Raw genomic sequence first — 19972 nt, 5'->3', positions numbered from 1 at the left:
CTTTTTGGTGTCTTTCTCTTTCTGTATCTTGGGTGCCGGAATGTTCTTCTGTCCGGGAGTATCTTTAGGAGCCCCTGGGTGTCCTTTTGCTCTATCTGCCTTGACTCTCTGCCCCTTTTCCCTCTCCTTTCCACCCTTTTGTTGTTGGTGGGGTAAGGCTGAGGCAGGAGACTTGGCCGAGGCCCCAGGACTGCTCTGCTGGAGGAGGTGGGGGGATCTCTTCAGCAGAGGTTCTGACCCTCCCCCCACCCTCACCCCCAGGCTCCTCCATGACACCGATGCAGGCCACCTGAGTTTCGTGGAGGAGGTGTTTGAGAACCAGACCCGGCTCCCTGGAGGCCAGTGGATCTACATGAGCGACAACTACACGGATGTGGTGAGTGGTTGCCCCAGTGATAGGTGGACTTTGATTTCCTGGGGTCCTGGACCTTGGGGCTCAGGAGGAGCCCATTGGCTCGGAGGAGGTAGGATGTTTTCTCCCCTGCTCCCATGTCCCCATCTTCATGCTCTGGTTTCCAGAGAGATAGTGTGAGGTCCAGGGCGGGAAGGACGCTGATCTGGGGTCCCACCTGGGGCTTCAAGGATGTGTGTTATCAAGTTGCATCTCTTCTGCTGCCCTGATGACGTCTGTTTCTGCTGATGCTTGCCTGTCCTGTGTCACTCTAGAATGGGGAGAAGGTGCTTCCCAAGGATGACATTGAGTGCCCACTGGGCTGGAAGTGGGAAGATGAAGAGTGGTCCACAGACCTCAATCGGGCCGTTGATGAGCAAGGTGGGCAGCACGTGGGGCCTGGTGAGACCCACCCCAGGAAGCTCAAGAGGCATACTGGGGACAGCTGAGTGCAAGGCCTCATGCCGTGGGGCACTTGCCTTCACTGGGCTTCTTCCTCTGGGGGACTTCCTGGATTAGCCCTCACCTATGACTTCAGAATAAGCCAGATTAAGTCAGTGGTCCCTCATGAGCTGTGACCGTGTCTCGGAGGGAGAGATATCCTCTGCAAGGATGGGGGGTGGCCAGGCGGTGACCGACAGGAGCCCTTCCTCTAGGCTGGGAGTACAGTATCACCATCCCCCCGGATCGGAAGCCGAAGCACTGGGTTCCTGCGGAGAAGATGTACTACACACACCGGCGGCGACGCTGGGTCCGCCTGCGCAGGAGGGACCTCAGCCAGATGGAGGCCCTGAAGCGGGTGAGTCCGGCAGATGGTGTGGGGGTGCGGGAGAGGCCCTGGCTGGGGGAGACCTGCCGGGCACATGTGTGTGCCTGTGTGCACAGACACATGGGTGGGTGCTCAGGCCACATATAAGGCACATGGGCTCCCTCGAGATGCTCATGAATGACACCCAGGCCATGCCAGCTGCTCACAGGTCACAGAATCAGCGCAGGTCATGCCAGTCCATGTCCAGATGCTCATGTACAGAAAAGCCCCGGGTGCCCATGACTGTGCAAGGAGATAGTATTTGGGATCACACATCAGACCCGGAAGGCGCCAAGATCTGCAGAGACTGGGTCTGTGGCCTGGAGTCTGAGACAGGGGTTTGGCTGCATGGAGCTTCCTGAAGCTGGTGCTCGGGGGGCTTGGAGCCAGGATGCAGGCTCAGGCCAAGTTGGTTTTGGTGTGAGCTGTGGTGTGGAGAGGGGTGCACCCTGGAGCACCAGAGACTCGTCCTCACCTGGAGGCGAAGGGCTGGGGTTTGTATGCCCTTGGTTGTGTTATTGGCTGTGGTTGCCATGGTGTACGTGGTGCGAGCCCACATGGTCATGGGTGCGCCCAGATACCCTCAGGACAGAGGCATGGAGTGGGCACGTAGGAGTTAACACAATGATGCACCTGCTCTTGGAGACCCCCAGAGACCCATGTCCTGCACAGTCTCGGTGCCTGCCTCCCTGGTCCCTCTTGTGCCCTGTACTTCTTTCTTAAGCATACATTTGAATTGTGGCCTAAGAACCAGGCCTACCTCAATCCAGGAATAGCCTTTGGCATGACTAGATTTCTTCCTTTCTTTCTGGGCACAGAGAATCTAGAGAGAGATGTCACTGGGTCCAGAAAGAAGCAAGGTTTTAGGGCAACATTAACTGGACAGACTCCACTTTCCCTGTAGGGGAACCCAGGGGATGGAGGCCAACCTTGTCAGGCAGGGGGCCTCATCCGCTCCATCACCCCCAACATCCTTCCTGGAGAGGGAGGCAGCTGCCTTCCAGAACTGGCTCCTGTTCATGGCTGGAGTGCTAGGGGCACCTGAGGACAATGTCAGGTCATCAGCTGGATAGAAAGGGGATTCCAGGCCTCCCTCCAGGCCTGGGAAAGGGTCTCCTAGAGGAAATGCGGTGGGGAGGGGGCCCTCCGCAGATGACCTAGGCCTAGCCTCAGGGAGAAACCGCCTGGGGTCGGGAAACAGAATTTTCATTGACCCACTTCTATTTTTGTAAGCTGGGATGTGAAGAAGAAAAAGGAAATGACAAGAAAACCTTGGATTCATGAAATCCACCCGTAATACAAGTAAACAAACAAACCCAAAGCCGAGGGTTTTCCTTGCTGCTTTAGTCTACCTGCCCTCTCTGGCTCCTCGGATTCCCGCAGCCCAGGGAACCTTTTCCCTCCTGATTTTCTGACTCGGACTCTTGTCTTTGCAGAAGCTGTTCAGAGCCCCTCTCCTCCAGGTGGCCTTCCCAGCTGTTCCCACCTGGAGGGTGCTGGTGTGGAGTGGGTGGGCCATCCTGGAGAGCAGGCTGGAGAGGGGAGAGGCGAGCTGCAGGAGCCCAGCTCAAGGTCTCCCCGTGGGGCCGCCAAGCAGTGCCTGAGTCTATCCTGTTTTCCCCAAGCAGCACAGGCAGGCGGAAGCAGAGGGTGAAGGCTGGGAGTATGCCTCGCTCTTCGGCTGGAAATTCCACCTGGAGTACCGCAAGACAGATGCGTTCCGCCGCCGCCGCTGGCGCCGCCGCATGGAGCCGCTGGAGAAGACGGGCCCTGCGGCTGTGTTTGCCCTTGAGGGGGCTCTGGTATGTCTCTGGGCCTGTGGTGGGTCAGTGAGGTGCAGCTTGCTTTCCCGGGGCTGTTCACGCTGGAGCGGGAGCCCCCAAGATGGGACTTGGGATGGAACACTGGCTGGTCACCTTGGCTTCAGTTCCTTTGCGGTTGCCCATGGGGAAAGTGGACGGCCATCTTGGTGTCCTCCTATCATAAAACCGTCCCATTCCTGGCACCGGGAGACATGCTGCTGCTTTGTGTAGTCAAGATGGGAGCAGACAGAGGGGGTCTCGGTCAGACCGATGTCACAGGTCTGCCCTCTGACTGGAGCCAAGGGACCTGGTTCTTCTCAAAGAAGCTGGCTGCCAATGGGGTGGGTCTGAGAGGCTTTGACCTAGCCCCCAGGAGCAGCCAGAGAGGTCTAATGACCCATGAATGTTCTTGGTTGGATAGGAGTCCTCCTTGGTTGGACAGAAGCCATCTCATGGCATCCCTGGGATTCTGGGAGAGAGATGTACCTCAGAAACTAAACCTCAGGCTGGTGGTCCTACTGTAGAGTACACTTTCAGGGGCCAGTAAAATTGGGGTCATCTCCAGGGTACCATGGTCTGGCTGATGTGTTCCCCCGAAGATGAGCAGGCCCTTCCCGGACAGTCTGAGTAGGGCCATTCTCCAGCCTGTTTTGGTCTGGAGATTCCTGAAGGTGGGAGGAGATGCCCAGAATGAGGCCCTTCCTCTGAAATCCAGGGAGGACTGCCCAGGCTCTGGGGCTTTGGGCTGTGACTCAGAGAGCAAGTCCCACCAGCTTCAATAGCTGATGGGACCTGAGTGTGTCTATACGCACCAGTTGTGTGTGTGTTTCTGTGTGTGAATGTACGTGAGGACTTGGTCGGAGAGAGAAGTGGTGGGGCTTTGCCCTGAGCCAGGGAGCACAGAGGGCAGGCCTAGGATCTGACAGGATGGATACAGGGGAAGGTAGTTGAGATTGGTGGTGGCCTGAGGTGAGGGGGGTTCCATCCCTTAGGCCTTGATGGTGGGCCAGCTCCAGGGGTGGCAGTGTTGGAGAGGAAGCCCTCTGGGGACCAGATGGTCTCAGATGTCTGATGATGTCTTGGGGCCAAGTTGTGAGGGGGCTGGAAGGAGCGAGCAGAGCTCTGGGTTGCTGTGCTCGTGCTCAGTCTGGGTGGGAGGAAACTGCTGCCCCCGCTGGAGCAGCCTCAGCTAAGGTCTTGCAGGGCAGAGGTGGTATGCATTGACTCCCTTTGTCCTGTCAGAAAGGGCCTGGCTTGGGCACAGGGCAGGGCCTAGGGGTGGTCTTGTGGCTCCAGCTGAGGGATGGGGGAATAAAGGCCTTGGCAGAGCTCAGAGTCAAGGTCTGAGAAGCCTGAGTAGAAACCCTAAGGAGCAGAAACTCAGTGAAATGGGCTACAGAGAGAAAAGGAGTTTAAGGCCTCAGACGGACGGGAGAGCTGGAGCTGGGACTCTGTCTTGGCCTCATTCTCACACTGGCTCACTCTGGGTGGTAATAAAGATGGCACTGACATCAACTTTACAGTCAGCAAAGCCCTCTGGGTAAAATAGCACAGCCCACCTGGCATCTTCTGTTTCCCTCACAGTTGGAGACCACAGAGAGGAGAGTGCTGTTTTCTCCATAATGCTGTGACAGCCTTGGGTGTGACTGACTGGCTCTCATGGTCATGTGTCCAGGCCAGCCGGAGTGTGAGGAGTGGAATGTTCTGATTGGTCACTCCAGGTCATGCCCCTTTTTGGTAGTTGACAGCACCATCAGAATGGGGAGGAGAACATCCGGAAAGGAAAAAAAAAAAAAAAAAAAACCAAAAAACCCACCAACAGTGCTGGGCAAAGAGCTACTGATGGTGGCCCAGGACTCTGTTCAATGAGCAATAGGGAGCTCGTGTGGGTTGTTGAGCAGAGGAGTGCTCTGGTCAGAGCCAGGGTTCAGGGCCTTTAGTCAAGTAGCTGTGGAAGCTGGTTGGGTGGAAGAGTGGAGACCATCGGGAGACTCCCTGGAGTCTTGGTTAGTGGTCTGGGATGAGGTAACCATCTGGAGTGGGAGCTGGGGGCCAGGGTAGAGGGGAGTACAGTGGTAGAGTTTGGGGAGTGTCAGATGGGCCCAGAGGCTCTGCTGGGTGCGTGGTAGGGCTTTTCCCATCGCTGGGCCACAGGGCGGGCGGGGTGGGCCTGGGGCCACAATGAGTTCATGGTTGGCCCTGGCAAGTCTGACACATGGTTGAGTGCTGTGTGAAGAAGGCGGATCTGGTAGCTGCTTGCCAGGCCGCCCAGGGCAGGGAGACCAGAGCCGTGGGAGAGAGGACGCGAGGCCGGAGGTAGCCAGAGACACATGGACGGCAGTGTGGATGGGTTCTGGGGCTGGCCAGGATCTGGGGGAAGAAGATGAGCAAGGCTGGGGACCCACTGCCAAGCTTTCATGGCTCAGTGACTTGGAGAATGAAGGGGGGCACTTCCCAGAAACAGAGAAACCAATCCATTTATTCTTTATGTGGGAGAAAATGTTGTGAGGGAGCACTGAAATCAAATGTCAAGTCCACAGACGTGGGGAGGTGGTTGATGGAGAAGCAGATGGGCCTCGCCTGTGATAGTAGAAACCAACATAGTGAAGCCCTAGGAGTCCTGGGGGAGCTTGGCTGACACAGAGAACCAGAGGCAGACAGTGGATCCCACAGACCTGCAGCAGGAGGACACAGTTTGGGAAAGCCTTTAGGTGTGGCCAGCATTTGGACAGGGCCATGGGCCCGTTGGACAGTAACTATCTGGACCACTCTGCTCCAGTGAATCCAGCCTCCATCAGCACCAACACGCGCACGCACACACGCACACACACATGCAAACATACGCACACGTGCATACCCTCTCCTTCACAGTCACCTAGATGTGCTCCTGTCCCCACATCTGCTGTCCTTTGTCCTGGGAGGTACTGATGGCCCAGCAAGGCACTGGGACTAATGTCCAGCCTGCATCTTGGGAACAGATGGTAGGGTTCTCTGGGTGCCTGGACCCTGCTGCTATCTCGGGGGCTGGCCTTGCCCATTGGTCACTGATGTCTGCTGATTATCTTGGCCGGAGCATGGTGGGATAGGCAAGGTTTCTGAGTGGAGCAGGTCTGGTCTGAATTCTGCTGGCTGTGCTTCATAGCTGTGGACAGGTGACTTACCCCTTCTGCAACTCTGTTAATGCATCTGCGTCCTAGAGTCATTGTGAGGGGAGCTGTGACACACGTAAGGAAGTGCTTCTCAGGCTGAGTGAACATAGGAGTGATGTGGTGTCGGGGGGGTGGTTCTTGTTAAAATGCCTACTCGGGGTTCTTTGTCTGGGTGAATCTGGGAGTCTGCATTTCTAAGAGGACTCAGGTGACGCTAATGCTGCCAGTCCAAGGACCATCTTTGAAGGGTGAGGATGTGAAGCATGTCGGGCATCACAAAGATGAGGGGGAGTTGGTCACATCGACCTGCTCCCCCACTTGGATGCCTTTCTCAGAGAGGCAGGGCATACCCATGACTAGGGGAAGGTGTGGTCAGGGTCCCAGAGAGGGGAGCAGAAAAGGATGACGTGATCTCCTTGCTCCCTGGTGAGACAACAGTGATCTTTACTTCTAACGATCCCCTGATCTGATGGCGGAGGCCTGGCCTACGGGGAACTGTTGTCTGATTAGGACGAGAGGTAATCCCATGTGAACACAAATGAACTCAACAAGATCTGCATCTTTAAGGTCCTGGAGGGTAGAATCGGAGTCATTCCAGAATGATGGTGTCTGATGAGGGAGACTTCCTGGGGGAGGACTCTGGGAAGCAGACATTGAAGGAGTCCAGGGAAGCACCGTGGAAGGTGGCCAAGTGGTCTTTCTGGTAACCTGACATTTCGGGATGTCTGGGCCTGAGGACCAGGCCCCTGACGCCCCCTTGCCTCCTCCCATCCCTCTCCTGGCCCATGGGTCCACCGGCAGGCTGCGCCCTGCCTGCCAGTTTCCCTCCTGAAGACATCTTGCTGGAAGGCAGGCCCCGTCTGCTCATTAGCACGGGCAGTCTTTCCCTGAAACCTTCTGCTGGGGCCAAGCCTGGCTCCCTCCGTGGAGCGGGAGGCCCTGGCTCCGTCTGCTAATCGTCTGCTGTCTCCATCCCGAGCATTATTTTATTTTCGTATTATTCTTTTTCCAGCTAATATCCTGGCATTCCCAAAGACACCGGTTTCATAATCTTCCTGGCGTTCCCAGGGAGCCGGGAAGCAGAGCACAAAGCTGCTATTATAGCGCGTTCCTTCCAGCCTCCCTCTCCTCGCCCCACACCCCTTGCTGCCGCCGCCGGCTCCCACCCAGGCACCCCTTTCCGACGCCACCAGCCTCTCTGGGAACTCTGGTGACGGCTGCTGGGATGAGCTCACAGAATCCATCCTGTCGCCCTTGCCCTGGGCCTGCCCTCCACGCACAAGGATTTTTTTCCAGAGCCCTGCCTCTGTGCTTGGCCCTGAGTGTTAGGAAGGGTTTTTTTCTGAGATGCCTGAGCCTGGGCAGGAGGGAAGGAGACGGAGACTCGGCAGCGTGTGCTCAGAGCCTTGGAGATTTTTAGAGCTGGAAGGAACTTTCATGTTCGAAAGGCACTCCCCACCTGGCTTTGGATCCCTTGAAACTGGAGGCGTAGCTGTGGGTGTGCGGGTATGATCCGTGTACGCAAGTATGTCTGATGTGGGAGCACATGGCTGATGTGTGCACACACACAATATGTGTGCCACAGGCCCGTTGGTGTGATTTGTATGTGCACATGTGTATGAAGGAGTACAAGGTGTGTACGTGTGGGATATGTGTGTATGTGCCCCGTGGGCATGTGTGTTTGTGATGTGTAAATTCTGGCCTAAGGTCTGTGGTTTTCTTCAGTTCTCAAGGGAATTTGGGGCCCCAAAGAGAGTAAGAATTACTGAAATCCATCTTGCCATGGCCGGAGATTGGGCTGAAATCTCTGTACGTGGTCTCATTTTATCCTCATGGTGACCCTAGAAGACTGGATTCTATTATTATACCCATTTTACAGTTGGAGAGACTGAGGTTCCAGAACTGCATTGTCTAACATGGTAGCCACTAGCTGCTTGAGAATATTTCAATTTACATTTAAAGTAATTAAAATAAGACCATTTTGTTCCTCAGTCCCACCAACCACATTCCAAGCACTCAGTAGCCACACCATGCTCATGGTTACCATATCGGACTGTGAAGCTATAGAATGCTTTCATCATTGCAGAAAGTTCTGTTGGGCAGTGCTGTTCTAGAACAACTCTGAGCCCCTTGTATTACTCCAGAAGAAACTGAGCCTTGAGAAGGGGTTTGCCCAGACACATAATATGAGTCAGTTCTAGAATGAAGGCCATACAACGGGCTCTTCTGTCCTCTGTTCCCACGTTCATATTCCCATCAGGGCATAATGTCCTCCTAGAGAAGGCCCTCAAGTGAGGGTCCTAGAGAGGGTCCTGGGCAGCTGGCTGGACCGCTCGGCTATTGGCACCACTTTTCCTGTGTAGCCATGTGGCTTGGCTTCTCTGGAGCAGTGGGGCAGGTAGAGAGGGGCTGGCACTGTGACCCCACCCCGAGAGGCCTCCTGTTGGTTGTCTGATGTCTGAGTCCTGACCTGAAGTGGAGAGGATCTATGGGGACAGGCCTGAGGATGAGGGCAGACATGGGCAGCTGGAAGTTGGAAGTGCAGGAAGGGGCATCAGGCAGGGAGAGGCTGGTGCCAGAGAGGAGTAATTTGGGATCTGAGCTGCCTGAAAAGGCAGTGAGAAGTGGGGGAGGACCGGAGGGCCCGTTTCTGTACCTGGACAAAGCCCTGCTCTAGGCAGGGTACCTGGGCCTAGTTCCCAGTGTGGGCACTTGGACCAAGGGCAGCATCTGGGAGGTGAGAGGGGTTGGGCTCATTAAGTAACCCAAATCCCCACTTGGTCTGCATAGACAGGGGGAGGTGATTCCATGTCTCTGTGGATTCTGTTTCTTGAACATGCTAATTGAGCACCTGTTCTAGACCTGGTTTTGTGCAAGTGGGAGATAACTGAAGGCTGGATGGCCTCTCAAGTAGGGGCCTTCTTGGCCCTCTTGCTGCCCCCCATGGGAAGACCATTTGGGTAATTCCTTTATATTGGTGGACCCCAGGATCTTTCTGACTCCAGATTTGGACGCTGAAGTCTGGAGGGGCCACCGGTGTGTCTGTGTACCTGAGACAAAATGCCAGCCTCCAGGTGGACACGAGTGCAGAGGAAGGCATGTCACAGACGGGCAGATGCGGTGGGGCCCCCGTGTGTGTCACTGTACACGCCCTGGGGTCTGCATCCACAATGGCTAGGGTGACAACTTATTGTCCTAATCATGGTGGGAAACGGGCGTAAGCTGGGGCTGTCCCAGACAAAGGGGGATGCACAGTCATCCTAATTACAGAGGCGCTTTGGCGTGGGGCAGAACCTGCTTGAACGTTCTCTGCAAACCCCACATTTGGGCACACGGAAGTCTAGAGGGGCATGTGTGCGCACACACACTCGTGTACACACAGATGCCTGCGACAGCTCACACGTGGCACTGTAGATTCTCTAGGTTTCCTGATTCCATCCCCGAGCTCCCGGGGGGCTGGCCCATAGTTGTGCAAGGATTTTTACAGCTGCTTCCAAGCCTCGGCTCCAGCTGTAAATTAAATGGGGTTGCACCCTTGCCTGCTATTCTACTTAAGGCTGCAATCAGCCCTGATTAGGAAGGGAGGTCTGTGTTCCCAAATTCCGTCTTTTAAAGTGTTTTCCTCCTTCGTCCTGGCCCTCTAGCCTGTGTGGGGTTTCCCTGGAAGCAGAGGCTGAGCGGCCAGGGCAGTGATATGGGTCCTGGGCTCCCCAAGGCCACGACTTGGCACTCAGCCCTGTCCCTCCCCGGAGCGCCACTCAGGTGCTGAGTCCTGATGTGGAAGCTGAAGCCGGGAAGAGCCTGGAGGGGTTGCTGGGGGACACCCCTGCCCCTGCCCCTGGCTCTGCCAGTTAATTTTGCTGTGTGACCCTAGGGAAGGCATTGACATCTCTAGGCCCCAGTTTCTTCACTTTCAGGATGGGGGTGATAACAGAGCAAAAACAATAACACCCCCTTCCAGAGCAAGCCACAGCGTACGAGCCTAGTCTGTCCTCAGCTGTTTTGTGTAGATGGGACTTTGGTGGTGCGTGACTAGGCTCATTTGTGTCTGCATTCTGTGACTGCTGTCCCTTTCTGGGGGCAGCCAAGGAGTTGCAGAAGAGACCACAGGCCCTGAAAAGGTGAACAGATTCACTCTCAGGCTCACTCTGAGCCAGATCTACCAGTCATCCTAGAGCGTGTGCCTGTGGTGCAAGGCATTACCTCTGCCCCATTTGTGTATTATCTCCTTTAATGCCCCCAGCAGTCCTAGGAGATGGGGTTTATTACTACTCCCATTTTACAGATTAGCAAATGGAGGTACAGAGAAGGCAAGCCATAAGGATTCTAGTAGTGTTTCCTCCCATGAGCACTGAGAAAACTGCCATGGATAGTGGTGGGGTTGTTCGGGGTCTATAGCATATTACCTGATGTGGCTGTTACCTGGTTGTCGCAGCAAAGCCAGCAGTGAGAAGAGGTTCGGGCAGCTCAGCCTAGGGCGTGCTGGTCAGCATTTAATAACTGGCTCTCCATAAAGGGAAAAAAAAAATCTGAAAACCAAACCTAGACTGGTTGTCGTATTTGCTGGTTTCCGTGGTGTAAATGTCCCCGCCGTGGCCAGTTGCAAGCTAGCAGTGTGACATCCCTGAGAGTGGAGATGGGAGGAGACGACCAGGGAGCAGGGGCGGCTGGTTCTGTAGCATTTCTAGCCCACGGATCCCTGAGATGTACGTAACCTCAGGAGCAGAACAATAGTCAAAAGTCGTAAAATAATTAGGAAGTGATGAGCTTGAGGATTTATTACCTTTTCGAAAAAGATTTATTTATTTTAGAGGGTGGGGGAAGGGTAGAGGGTGAGGGAGAAAGAGACAGAATCCCAAGCAGGTGCTGCACCCAGCACAGAGCCCAATGCGGGCTGGATCCCAGGACCCCAACATCATGACTGGAGTCGAAATCACGAGTCAGACGCATAACTGACTGAGCCACCCAGGCGCCCCATCACCTCTGTTTTAAATTTCTGTAGTTATAAATTTATATGACTTAATTGTTACAGATGGCTATGTTTAACAGCTGTCTTGCAATACACCTGAAAACTTACTAATTTGCTCTTCGGAGCCCGGCAGGCCAGCTCCAGTACTTACTGCTCTGGGCGGGGGCGGGGGTCCCCTGGTCCTGTTTACGTAAGAGAAAAGGGTCCCGTAGTAACATTCTTCCCAACAGCTCTGTCACCTGTGCTCTCTTGGTCCATCAGGTACTGGCACTGAGCTCTCCTCAGAAGCCAGGAGGGTGGCTGGTCCCCAAAAACCACCTGCTTGACTCTGATGGGACAGAAGGCGTCCCGGTAGCCCCCTGAGCTATCGCCAGAACTCTGTTGTTTCCTTCCTGACCATCCCGGCGTGGCTGATGGGGGCTCTGTCCTCTGCCTGCTCAGCCCGGGGGACCCTCTGCTCAGCCTGTCTTTTTGCTTCATCCACCGCTGGTCTTGCCCCTTCATTCTCTGTCCTGCCTCCGGGCCTGTACGGATGAGGCGTCACACCCCTGCCAGAGGGAGGAGGTGTGTGTGTGTGTGTGACCCGACAACCAGCCGGACAGGAGGAATTTCAGACATGCTAGTGGTCTAGTGCTTGGTCTTGGATCCAATTTAGGTGGGCCGTGGGGTCCCCTTCTTAAGCAGCGTGTTTTCTCAGAAACTGCCCACCTTCTCCTGGTGTGGGGGCCACACCAAGGTCCTGGGGCAGGAGTCCTTAGCAGATAAGGTGGGTTTGGCCCCTGGTTGTGGGGACCCCGGGGGCAGCCCTGCACCGTCTGGGAGGGAGAGAGTTCCTTGCACTCCTCAGCTCAGGCTCTTCTCAGGAGCCGCGGCCGCCGGCCGGGCCATGGTGGGTTGGATGCTGCCCAGTCCCCTGGGCGAGCAGCAGGATCCCTTACATAGCTAGCCCCAGGATGGAGTGTGTGGCCACAGACCACAGTCTGGGAGTCGCATAGGCATGAGCTATCGAGGCAGGAATGTGGCTGTGGGAAACCCAATGCCCGAGGCCTGCTGGGGCTGGGGAAGAGCGAGTGTATGGAGTGGAGTGGGGGGAGAGTGGGTGGACAGAAAGTGAGGCTTCAGCTGCCACTGCGGCCTGGCTCTCTCTGCCCAGGACTCTGAGCAAGAGCAGAAGCAAGCCGGCTTTCCTCTCCTAGCTTGCTGTGCCCCAACTATGCCCCTTTCGCTGAGTCTTCCCCTGAGCTCTGGGGGCACAGGCGCCCAGCACTCTGCTACTCCCCTTATGCCAACATTCTTCTCTTTTCCTCCTCCAGGAAGCTTTCCTGAGTGGGACCTTCTGAGGGTCCAGCCCATTCTGTTCCACCCCAGACATGGCCCCACAGTGGGGGGATGTGTGTGTGTGAACCCCTGTCCCTTGTTCTTTCTGTAGTAACAGCTTACTGAAAGAGGGTGTGGTCCGATGTGCATTTTCCTAACCTTTCCCCTGAGACCTGAGGTCTGATCGCTGCCCACGTGGCTCAGGGCAGGAATGCTGGTGATTCATTTTCTGTGACAGATCTTCACTGTATGACTGCTAAGTGCCTGATGCTGGGCTGGGTGCAGGGGAGAGGGGGAGCGTATGTGCCTTGCCCGTACACGTGGAGGGATGGATGCAGGAGAGAGCTAGGAGAGGCCAAGTGGGGGCTGTTGCTGAAGGCATGACAGCCACAGCAGTATCCAGGCGTCAGTGGTGACTGAGCTGAGACAAGAACTCAAGTTAGCTCACCTTGAAGGGCATTCTAGGTGGCAAGAACAGCTTGTGCAAAGGCCCTGAGGCAGAGAGAAGGTGACGGATTCCAGATTTAAAGAAACAAGAGAATTAAAGGGGGAAAGTATTATTTTAGTGTGAGACTGGAGAGTTGTAAGAGTAAAAAGGACACCACTAGCACCATTTACTGAGTGCTGCTTAAATGCTAGGAACCTACCAAGGGTGGGAGGGGGGTGTCCCATTGCATTAGATTTTCACCAGGGGGTCTCCACAGGGGGCAGTTTCTATCCTCCACCCTGTCCCTCAAGTGACATTTGATGATGTCTGAAGATATTTTTGGTGGTCACAACTGAAGGGGCAGGAATTCCTGGGGATCTAATGGGTCAAGACCAGGAATGCTGCTAAACATCCAGCAAAGCACAAGACAGGAAGGAGGTGCCTCCCAGAGGCTCCCAAATCAAGTTTTCATGTGGCTTCATTGTTTGCCTAGAGAGAAATTCTGGTGTGTGAGGCTTGCATGTCTACACTTGAAAACTGAAACGTACCTCAGGATGAAGGAAGTGTGACATGGGGTTATCTGTTATCAGACAGACTGATCCCCTGACTTGGGTGACAGGCTGGCCTCCATGAGCTGTAGCTGTAGCTCACGCTGTTGCTCCTCCTTCTTGGTGACCTCCTTCTTTCATTTATCTGCTCTCCAGATGTGTACTGAGCACCTGCTGTGGGTGAGGGGAGCTGGGCATATGACAGAAATCTCCCAGAGCCCTCAGTGGGAGTCAACAGTGAGAGGAGTGCTAGATATGGTAAGAGGGGGTTCAGGGCACAGCAGAAGCCCCTGGGGGGGGGCTTACTCATTCTTGCACAGAGACCTTGAGTATGAGTCTAGACACCTAGGAAAAAGAAGGGAAAGAAGAGGGTAGAGAGTGGGGGCAAGAAAGGCCTGGGGACAAGAAAGGGGTCCCTAGAAGATTTCAGCTGGGTTGAGCATGAAAGTCATCAGGGATGGGGGTGTTTGGGGGGTGTCCAGACTGCTGGAGACTCAATTCAGAGGCCGCGGCTGGGCTGGGAGGGAGAGCTGGCCTCCCTGTCTGCTCATAGGGTCTGAAGAGGATGTGTGCAGAGCCCAGCCTCCCCTGTGGAGGCCAGTGGGTCAGAGAATGGAAAGATATCAGCCTGAGGTGTGGGTAGAATTCTGCCCAGGCTGGGAACCAGAGTGGTTGTGGGGCTGGGGCTCTGCTGGGAGGGACTGAACTTAGTGGGTGTCCCTCAGCCTGGCTCCTGGTTCTCCCAGCTTTTTCTCAGTAATCCCCATCTGTCATTTTGAGCTGGGGGAGAAGGGAAGGAGGAGGCAAGTCCATACTTGGGGGGCAGGTTGGGGACTGGGGGCGGTGTGGAGGGTCCTGTGGACCCCCCATCCTGGGGGCAGGATAGGTGGAAAAGCCCAGGCAGTGTGAGGGGCCTTCCCCAAGGGGATACTGGTTCCTCTCTCTGAAGGACATTGTTTCTGAGGGCCAGGGCCTGCAGTGGGCCAAGCACTGAGCTAGGCCTGAGACACCTGGTGCCTGACTTTGTGGAAATCCCAGGGAGGGGGACCCCTTTTCTGATCACAGGAGGGCAGACTGCCCTTGGACAGAGACCCAGAAATTGCTGCCAAAGCCCCAGACCGAGGAGTTCTGGTGGGAGCGGCGCTTCTGGGAGGCAGCTCGGGGCGGGGGCCATCTGGAGATGTGAGGTGAGTGGGGAAGTGCGCTGGCAGCCTTCAGCAACCACAGAGGTCCCCACAGGTACTGGGAGGGGGCAAAGGCATTATGGGGGTCTTGGGAGGCAGAGGCAGCCTCCTCCCTTCACTCACCCGACTCGTGGGGGACACGAGCATGTTGCCAGGCTATGATGGCACGGCCACTGGGTCCCGGGCCTTCCACCCTGCCTTTACCCGAACCCCTGCCCTCCCACCAAGGTGCTTTGGGCTGCATGTGCTACAGGTGGTTGTATGGGGGTGCTGGTCAAGCCCCATTTCCAGTGTTCTGATCTGCTTTCCTTGGCGTCCTGTGCCTCTCGCCTGGGGTGGCCTGCAGGGCCCCCCAGGTCCAGCCCTATGTGCGGCCTTGCAGATCCTGAAACTGGGAGCCGTTAGCTGTTGGATGTGGTGTGGGCTCTGGCGGGATGCCAGTGCAGCATTGTGGGGCCAAATGCTTTTTCTGGGGGGAACCCAGGATGCCTGGGGTCCGCACCTGCTCAGGAGAGAGGATCTTGTTCAGGGTCTTTCCTTGTCTGTAGTATGACACCCTCCCTGTTATCCTGCTTTCCCGTGTGTGCATGTGTGTGTGTGTGTGTGCGTGTGTGTGTGTGTGTGTGTGTTGAGAGACTGATTGCTTGATTGATTGCTTTTGATTTCTGCCCAGGGCTATGGCTCCTGAAATGTCCACTTTTCCAGCTTCTGGAATAATTTTGAACAAATATGAGGTATATGAATACCACCCCTGAGAATAATTGCAAGATTAACAGTTTATGTCCTACCCAGCCTCTGCCCCACTGTGCTTTATTTCTTTCATAAGATCATTACTAGCAAATACTTATTGAGCATTTATTACGTGCCAGGAGTTGTGCTAAGAACACGCAGTGTATCTCCTTAATAATCACAGCAACTTTCTGAGATAGATACTGTAGAATTATTCCAAATTTACGGACACGATTCAGAGAGGTTAAGTAAGCTGCCCAAAGTCACACAGCCAATACATAGCAGGACCGTAATTGGAGCCCCCGAAATCTGGTTCTAGAACTTGTGTTGAAGTTATGATCAAAAGAAGGGGGCCTTTGAGGGGGGTGTCCTGTGGTGGGTGCCAGAGACTTCCTGGTTGAAGCTAGACCTCGCTGAGACCCCTGGAAGAGCAGATGGACCTGTCTTTCCTGCATGTGTATCTTAGGGTCCCTTTTGCAGGAATGGAGCAGAGGAAGACCTGGCCTGTGTTAGGATGCATTTCTCTGTTGACCTACAGTGACCAGGGCAGGCTTTCCCTCGGTGTCCTAAGATGCCCTGAAGATGGAGGGGTTTGGGATAGTGAGAGGCAATTCCGGCTAGGGAAGAGGAAGAGCTTGTGATGGAGCAGGTGTGAGTCTTGGCCATCTTCAAGGGGCATGGCCTGCCTAGTGCTGAATGCTGGGTTTGGGGGAGGGAAGCCCTGGTGTTGAATGGGAAAATGGCGCAGGTCACCTGAGGTCTGATCAGGGTCCTTCAGGTACTGAGGGCGTGTGAAGGATTTGGGCTCTGGATAACGATGCTGGTTCTGGCTCTGGGTGTGGGCAGATCAGAAGTGGGAAGGCAGGCTTTCAGGGAGACTTCTCCAATGAGGGGTCCAGGACTGGGCCCTGAGAGTGGGTGTGACTTGGAGAGGACCATGTAGAAGTGGCCATGTGTCTTCTCTTTGGAGAGAGGGTGAGATTCCTGGGAGATGGCTGTGGCCGGGTGGCAGGGTGGAAAGTCCTGGCAAACGGCCACCCTGTGTGGGCCTGCACCAGATTAACAGGCCATCGGTGAGCCCAGAGTTTCTGTTCACGCACAAGGGTGTGTGTGCTTGTGTGTTGGGAACAGGAATAGGGCAAGAGAGTGGGGCAGATGATGGTAGGGAAGAGAGAGGCGAGGGGCCTGGAGAAATCTCTTGGAGAGGCTGCAGAGAGAGTGGACAGTATGGGAATACTGTCCAGCTCTCCCCACCCTTCTGCTGGGCTCTGGGCCACAGGATGCTGGTGGGCTTGCCAAGAAAGCCAAATCTGAAGGCTGGGCTGTTGAGTAACCAGTACATTTCCTGTACTTGTGGGGGCCTTGATCCCTGCTGGGTCCCTGAAGTCCCCCATGTCATGCAAGATGCCAATGAGGGGCCACAGTGTGCCCGAGCTGGCTCTGGATACACCTGGGCGGTAAGCACCTGGTCCAAGGAGGCTGGTGTATGGCTCAGCAGTTACAGCCCAGTGCGAGTGAGGACAAAGTGAGGGGACTGACTGGCTAGTTTCATGAGCAGTACACTGGCAGACTGGCTTCTGAGCCTGAGTGCTTATGGACCCTGCCTCTTGCTCATGTCCCTGTCCTGGCCACAGCCTGCGTCCTCTTTTGCCCTCAGCTTAGTGCGAGCTGGTGAGAGGTGGCGACAACATAGCACAGTTTCCCCCAGAGCTAGGACCCAGTGTCCAGATGTGCAGGGAGTGGACAGAGGTCCCCTGATTTGGCTTCTCTTAACTCATCCCAGTGGGAAAATCCCCATTGAATTCTCTGCCCTCGAGTCCTTCCTTCTATCAGACCCTAACCTCTTGGGCCAGAATCACTCCATATCCCATTCTGGCATGTCCGGTCTCCACCAGAGAGGGAGAACAGTTTCCCTGTGGACTTGACAGTGGAGTCTGGGGAGGCTGTAGGAGGATGTGGTACCCTAGAGTAAAATCAGAGGCCAATGGCCCAGCTCTCAGCAGCAGAGGAGTATTGTCTAGAGGTCTCCTGACTTGGGCAAATGATTCCCCCTGGCTCTGAGGTCAGGATTGGTCATGACCAGCTCTGTGTCTCCAGGGCGGCGTGGTAGATGACAAGAGTGATGATTCTATGTCCGTGTCCACCCTGAGCTTCGGCGTGAACAGACCCACGATTTCCTGCATCTTTGATTGTAAGTGATGCTTGGCGGTGTCTAGCAGGGTGAGGTCGACAGGTGTGTAGCCTCATGCATTTTTGTATGGGGGCTAGGGAGAATCGAGTCTAGGTGCTTTGTGGTGGGTGTGTGTCTTTGGTGGGGGTGTGTAGGCGTGCGCGTGCATGCACACACGTGCATGTCCAGCTGCGTGTGGCGTGCCTGGGTTTGGGCGTTCAAGGCCCTGTGCATTCTGGCTGCCCCTGTCATTTATTTGGCTTCTCCTCCATCCCCTTCTCCCCAGCTCTCAGGCCCCAGGACACGATACTCAGGAGCCATGCTCCGCTCTGATCCTGTGAGCGGTTCACTCCCACAGAGGGTGACATGTGACATGTGTCATTTCCATGGCTCACACCCTTCGTCTGTGGCCCTTCCTGCAGGAGACTCCCCTCACCCCAGCCGCTGCTCTCAGCAGCTCCTAGCCGCTCACTTGGCATCTCTGTTTCCTCCTTGGTACAGATGGGAACCGCTACCACTTACGCTGCTATATGTACCAGGCCCGGGACCTGCCCTCGATGGACAAGGACTCCTTTTCTGGTAGGTGGGAAGGGAATCAGAGACCAGGGGCTGAGAGCCGGGAGCTGAGCCAACAGGGCTTCTCCAGTGTGTGGGAGCTGGGGCTGTTTGTGGGATTTGTGGAGGTGGCTCATTTTGCCGGGGTCACTGGGTTGGTTGTCGGGTGGCCTGCTTGACCCTTCTGCTGGGTTCGTTGACCATCACTTCCTTCTGAGAGCCCCTCTGGCTCTGACCCCCAGGCACTTCTGTCTCCAGGGTCTCCCGCAGCCTCTTGCTACTCTTCCTGCTCCTACTTGGGGGGCTTCCCAGGCCTCTAAGTCTAATGGTCTTGACAGTCTGTCTGTGTGTCCTCTTCTCTGGGCACTGGGGTGCCCTCACCTTCCCTGGCTCCATGGACCACCCATGTTGGAGAAGCTTCCAGGCCTTCAGTTCATAGGAGCTCCACGTGTCTAGCCAGGTGTGTCCCCCAGGATGCCTCCATCACTGGCTCCTCAGTTCATCCTATCCAAACTGAACTCCTTGTGCCCTCCTTCCCCCATCCAGGCCTCCCTTCTTTGCCTACCTTGGTTCTGGTGTTGCACTAGCATGTGTCTATTGCCTGTCAGTTTGGAAACCATCCGTCCTCCAGTCCCGCGGATTCTGGCTTCTGAATGTCTCTTGGAGATGTTCCCAGGAACTGGCCTCACCCCTTCTCATCTCCTGACCTCCCTCACCTTCCACCCTGCCTCAGACAGATCTGGTCATGTCACTCCTCTGATTTCCAGTGTAGACACTGGGAGACAGCTGGGGATTTTTGTGGATCAGACTCCTGTGGAGCTTGCAGTTGCATTGTTCCCTAGTTGGCCTCTAAGACTAGCTCTGGTCTCACCAACTTTTGTCAACCTTTGTGGAGCTCTTCCTGGCCTTTCTACTCCATGCTCTCTCTGCCTAGAATGCATTCCATCCTGATTTTTAACCCAGCAAACTCTTACTCATTCTTTAAGACCTAGCTCAGGTCCTCTGACGCTGCCCCAAGTCCAGATGGTTGCTCCTTCCTTGACACTAGGCCGGCGCCCCACCAACGCCTCTCACAGCCCTGACTGCCACCTAGATCAACTGCTGTCTGTCTTTCCCACTCTGACTGTGAACTCCTCCAGGAAGGCGCTTTGTCTTGTCCTTGAACCTGCACTTGGTACCTGAAGAACGGACACTGACTGAGCGCTCAGTGTGAGCCCTGGCATTTTACTGGTCTCGGTGCACATGACCCTTACGTCTCTCCTATGAGCTAGGGGCTTCATGTTCCCATTTTACAGGTGAGGAGACAGAGACGCAGGTAGCTTAGCTAAATTGCTTGAGATCAAATAGCTGACAAATGGCCTGCCATCCTCCAAGTGCTTTCTACTTCCTTGAGTAGAAGTGAATTCTTCTGTGAGAGTGACCTTCTGTTCACTATAGGATGGCCCTATAGCTCACAGCCACTTGCTTCTCTTCGTCTGGGCCCTGCTCCTCCCCCACAGGGGGGACCACCCTCATGTCTCACCCCAGCAGCTGGGGTTCCCCACATTCTCTCCTCCCAGTGACCTGTTTTCCAGCCATGGGCAGCCAGGTACATGGTAGATGGAGCAATTTCTCCTCTGGGCTTTGGGTCCCCAGGTCCCGACAGCACCCTCTGAAAAGCATATGCAAAACCCACATGCCGCAGTTGGTGGGGGAGGGGCAGACGTGTGCACCTGGCCCTTGCTGGGAACCTGCCAGAATGCTCGCTGCCCATTGGGATGTACGCTGAGAGAAGATAGGTGAACTCATCAACAGCCTTTCTTCTTCCTTAGCAGGGCATGAGAGACAAGGGTGCAGGCGGCAGGCCTGTGTGGGCGTGGGGCGAGTCCCGGGGGGGCCTTTGTCTTCCTGTTGTTGTCCTTGGGCCTGGCTGGCCGAGGACAC

The 19972-nt window shown here is 55.4% G+C and overlaps 1 protein-coding gene across 24 annotated transcripts in view; it reads left to right on the top strand.

The window, feature by feature from the left end:
* The window catches only part of DYSF (dysferlin), a 203920-nt gene that overhangs the window by 100330 nt on the left and 83618 nt on the right, over positions 1–19972 (top strand). For all 24 annotated transcript variants that reach the window (XM_047743874.1, XM_047743882.1, XM_047743880.1 and 21 more), the window contains 6 exons: positions 262–376; positions 667–772; positions 1048–1190; positions 2828–3001; positions 17422–17515; positions 17996–18073. In XM_047743874.1, the coding sequence (XP_047599830.1) occupies positions 262–376; positions 667–772; positions 1048–1190; positions 2828–3001; positions 17422–17515; positions 17996–18073 (710 nt within the window). The remainder of the gene's footprint in view (positions 1–261; positions 377–666; positions 773–1047; positions 1191–2827; positions 3002–17421; positions 17516–17995; positions 18074–19972) is intronic.

The sequence above is a fragment of the Lutra lutra genome, chromosome 9, assembly GCF_902655055.1.
Source record: "Lutra lutra chromosome 9, mLutLut1.2, whole genome shotgun sequence".
NCBI classification, from domain to species: Eukaryota; Metazoa; Chordata; class Mammalia; order Carnivora; family Mustelidae; genus Lutra; species Lutra lutra.
The sequence above is the reverse complement of the archived record's forward strand: the minus strand, read 5'-3'. Positions and strand labels throughout refer to the sequence as shown.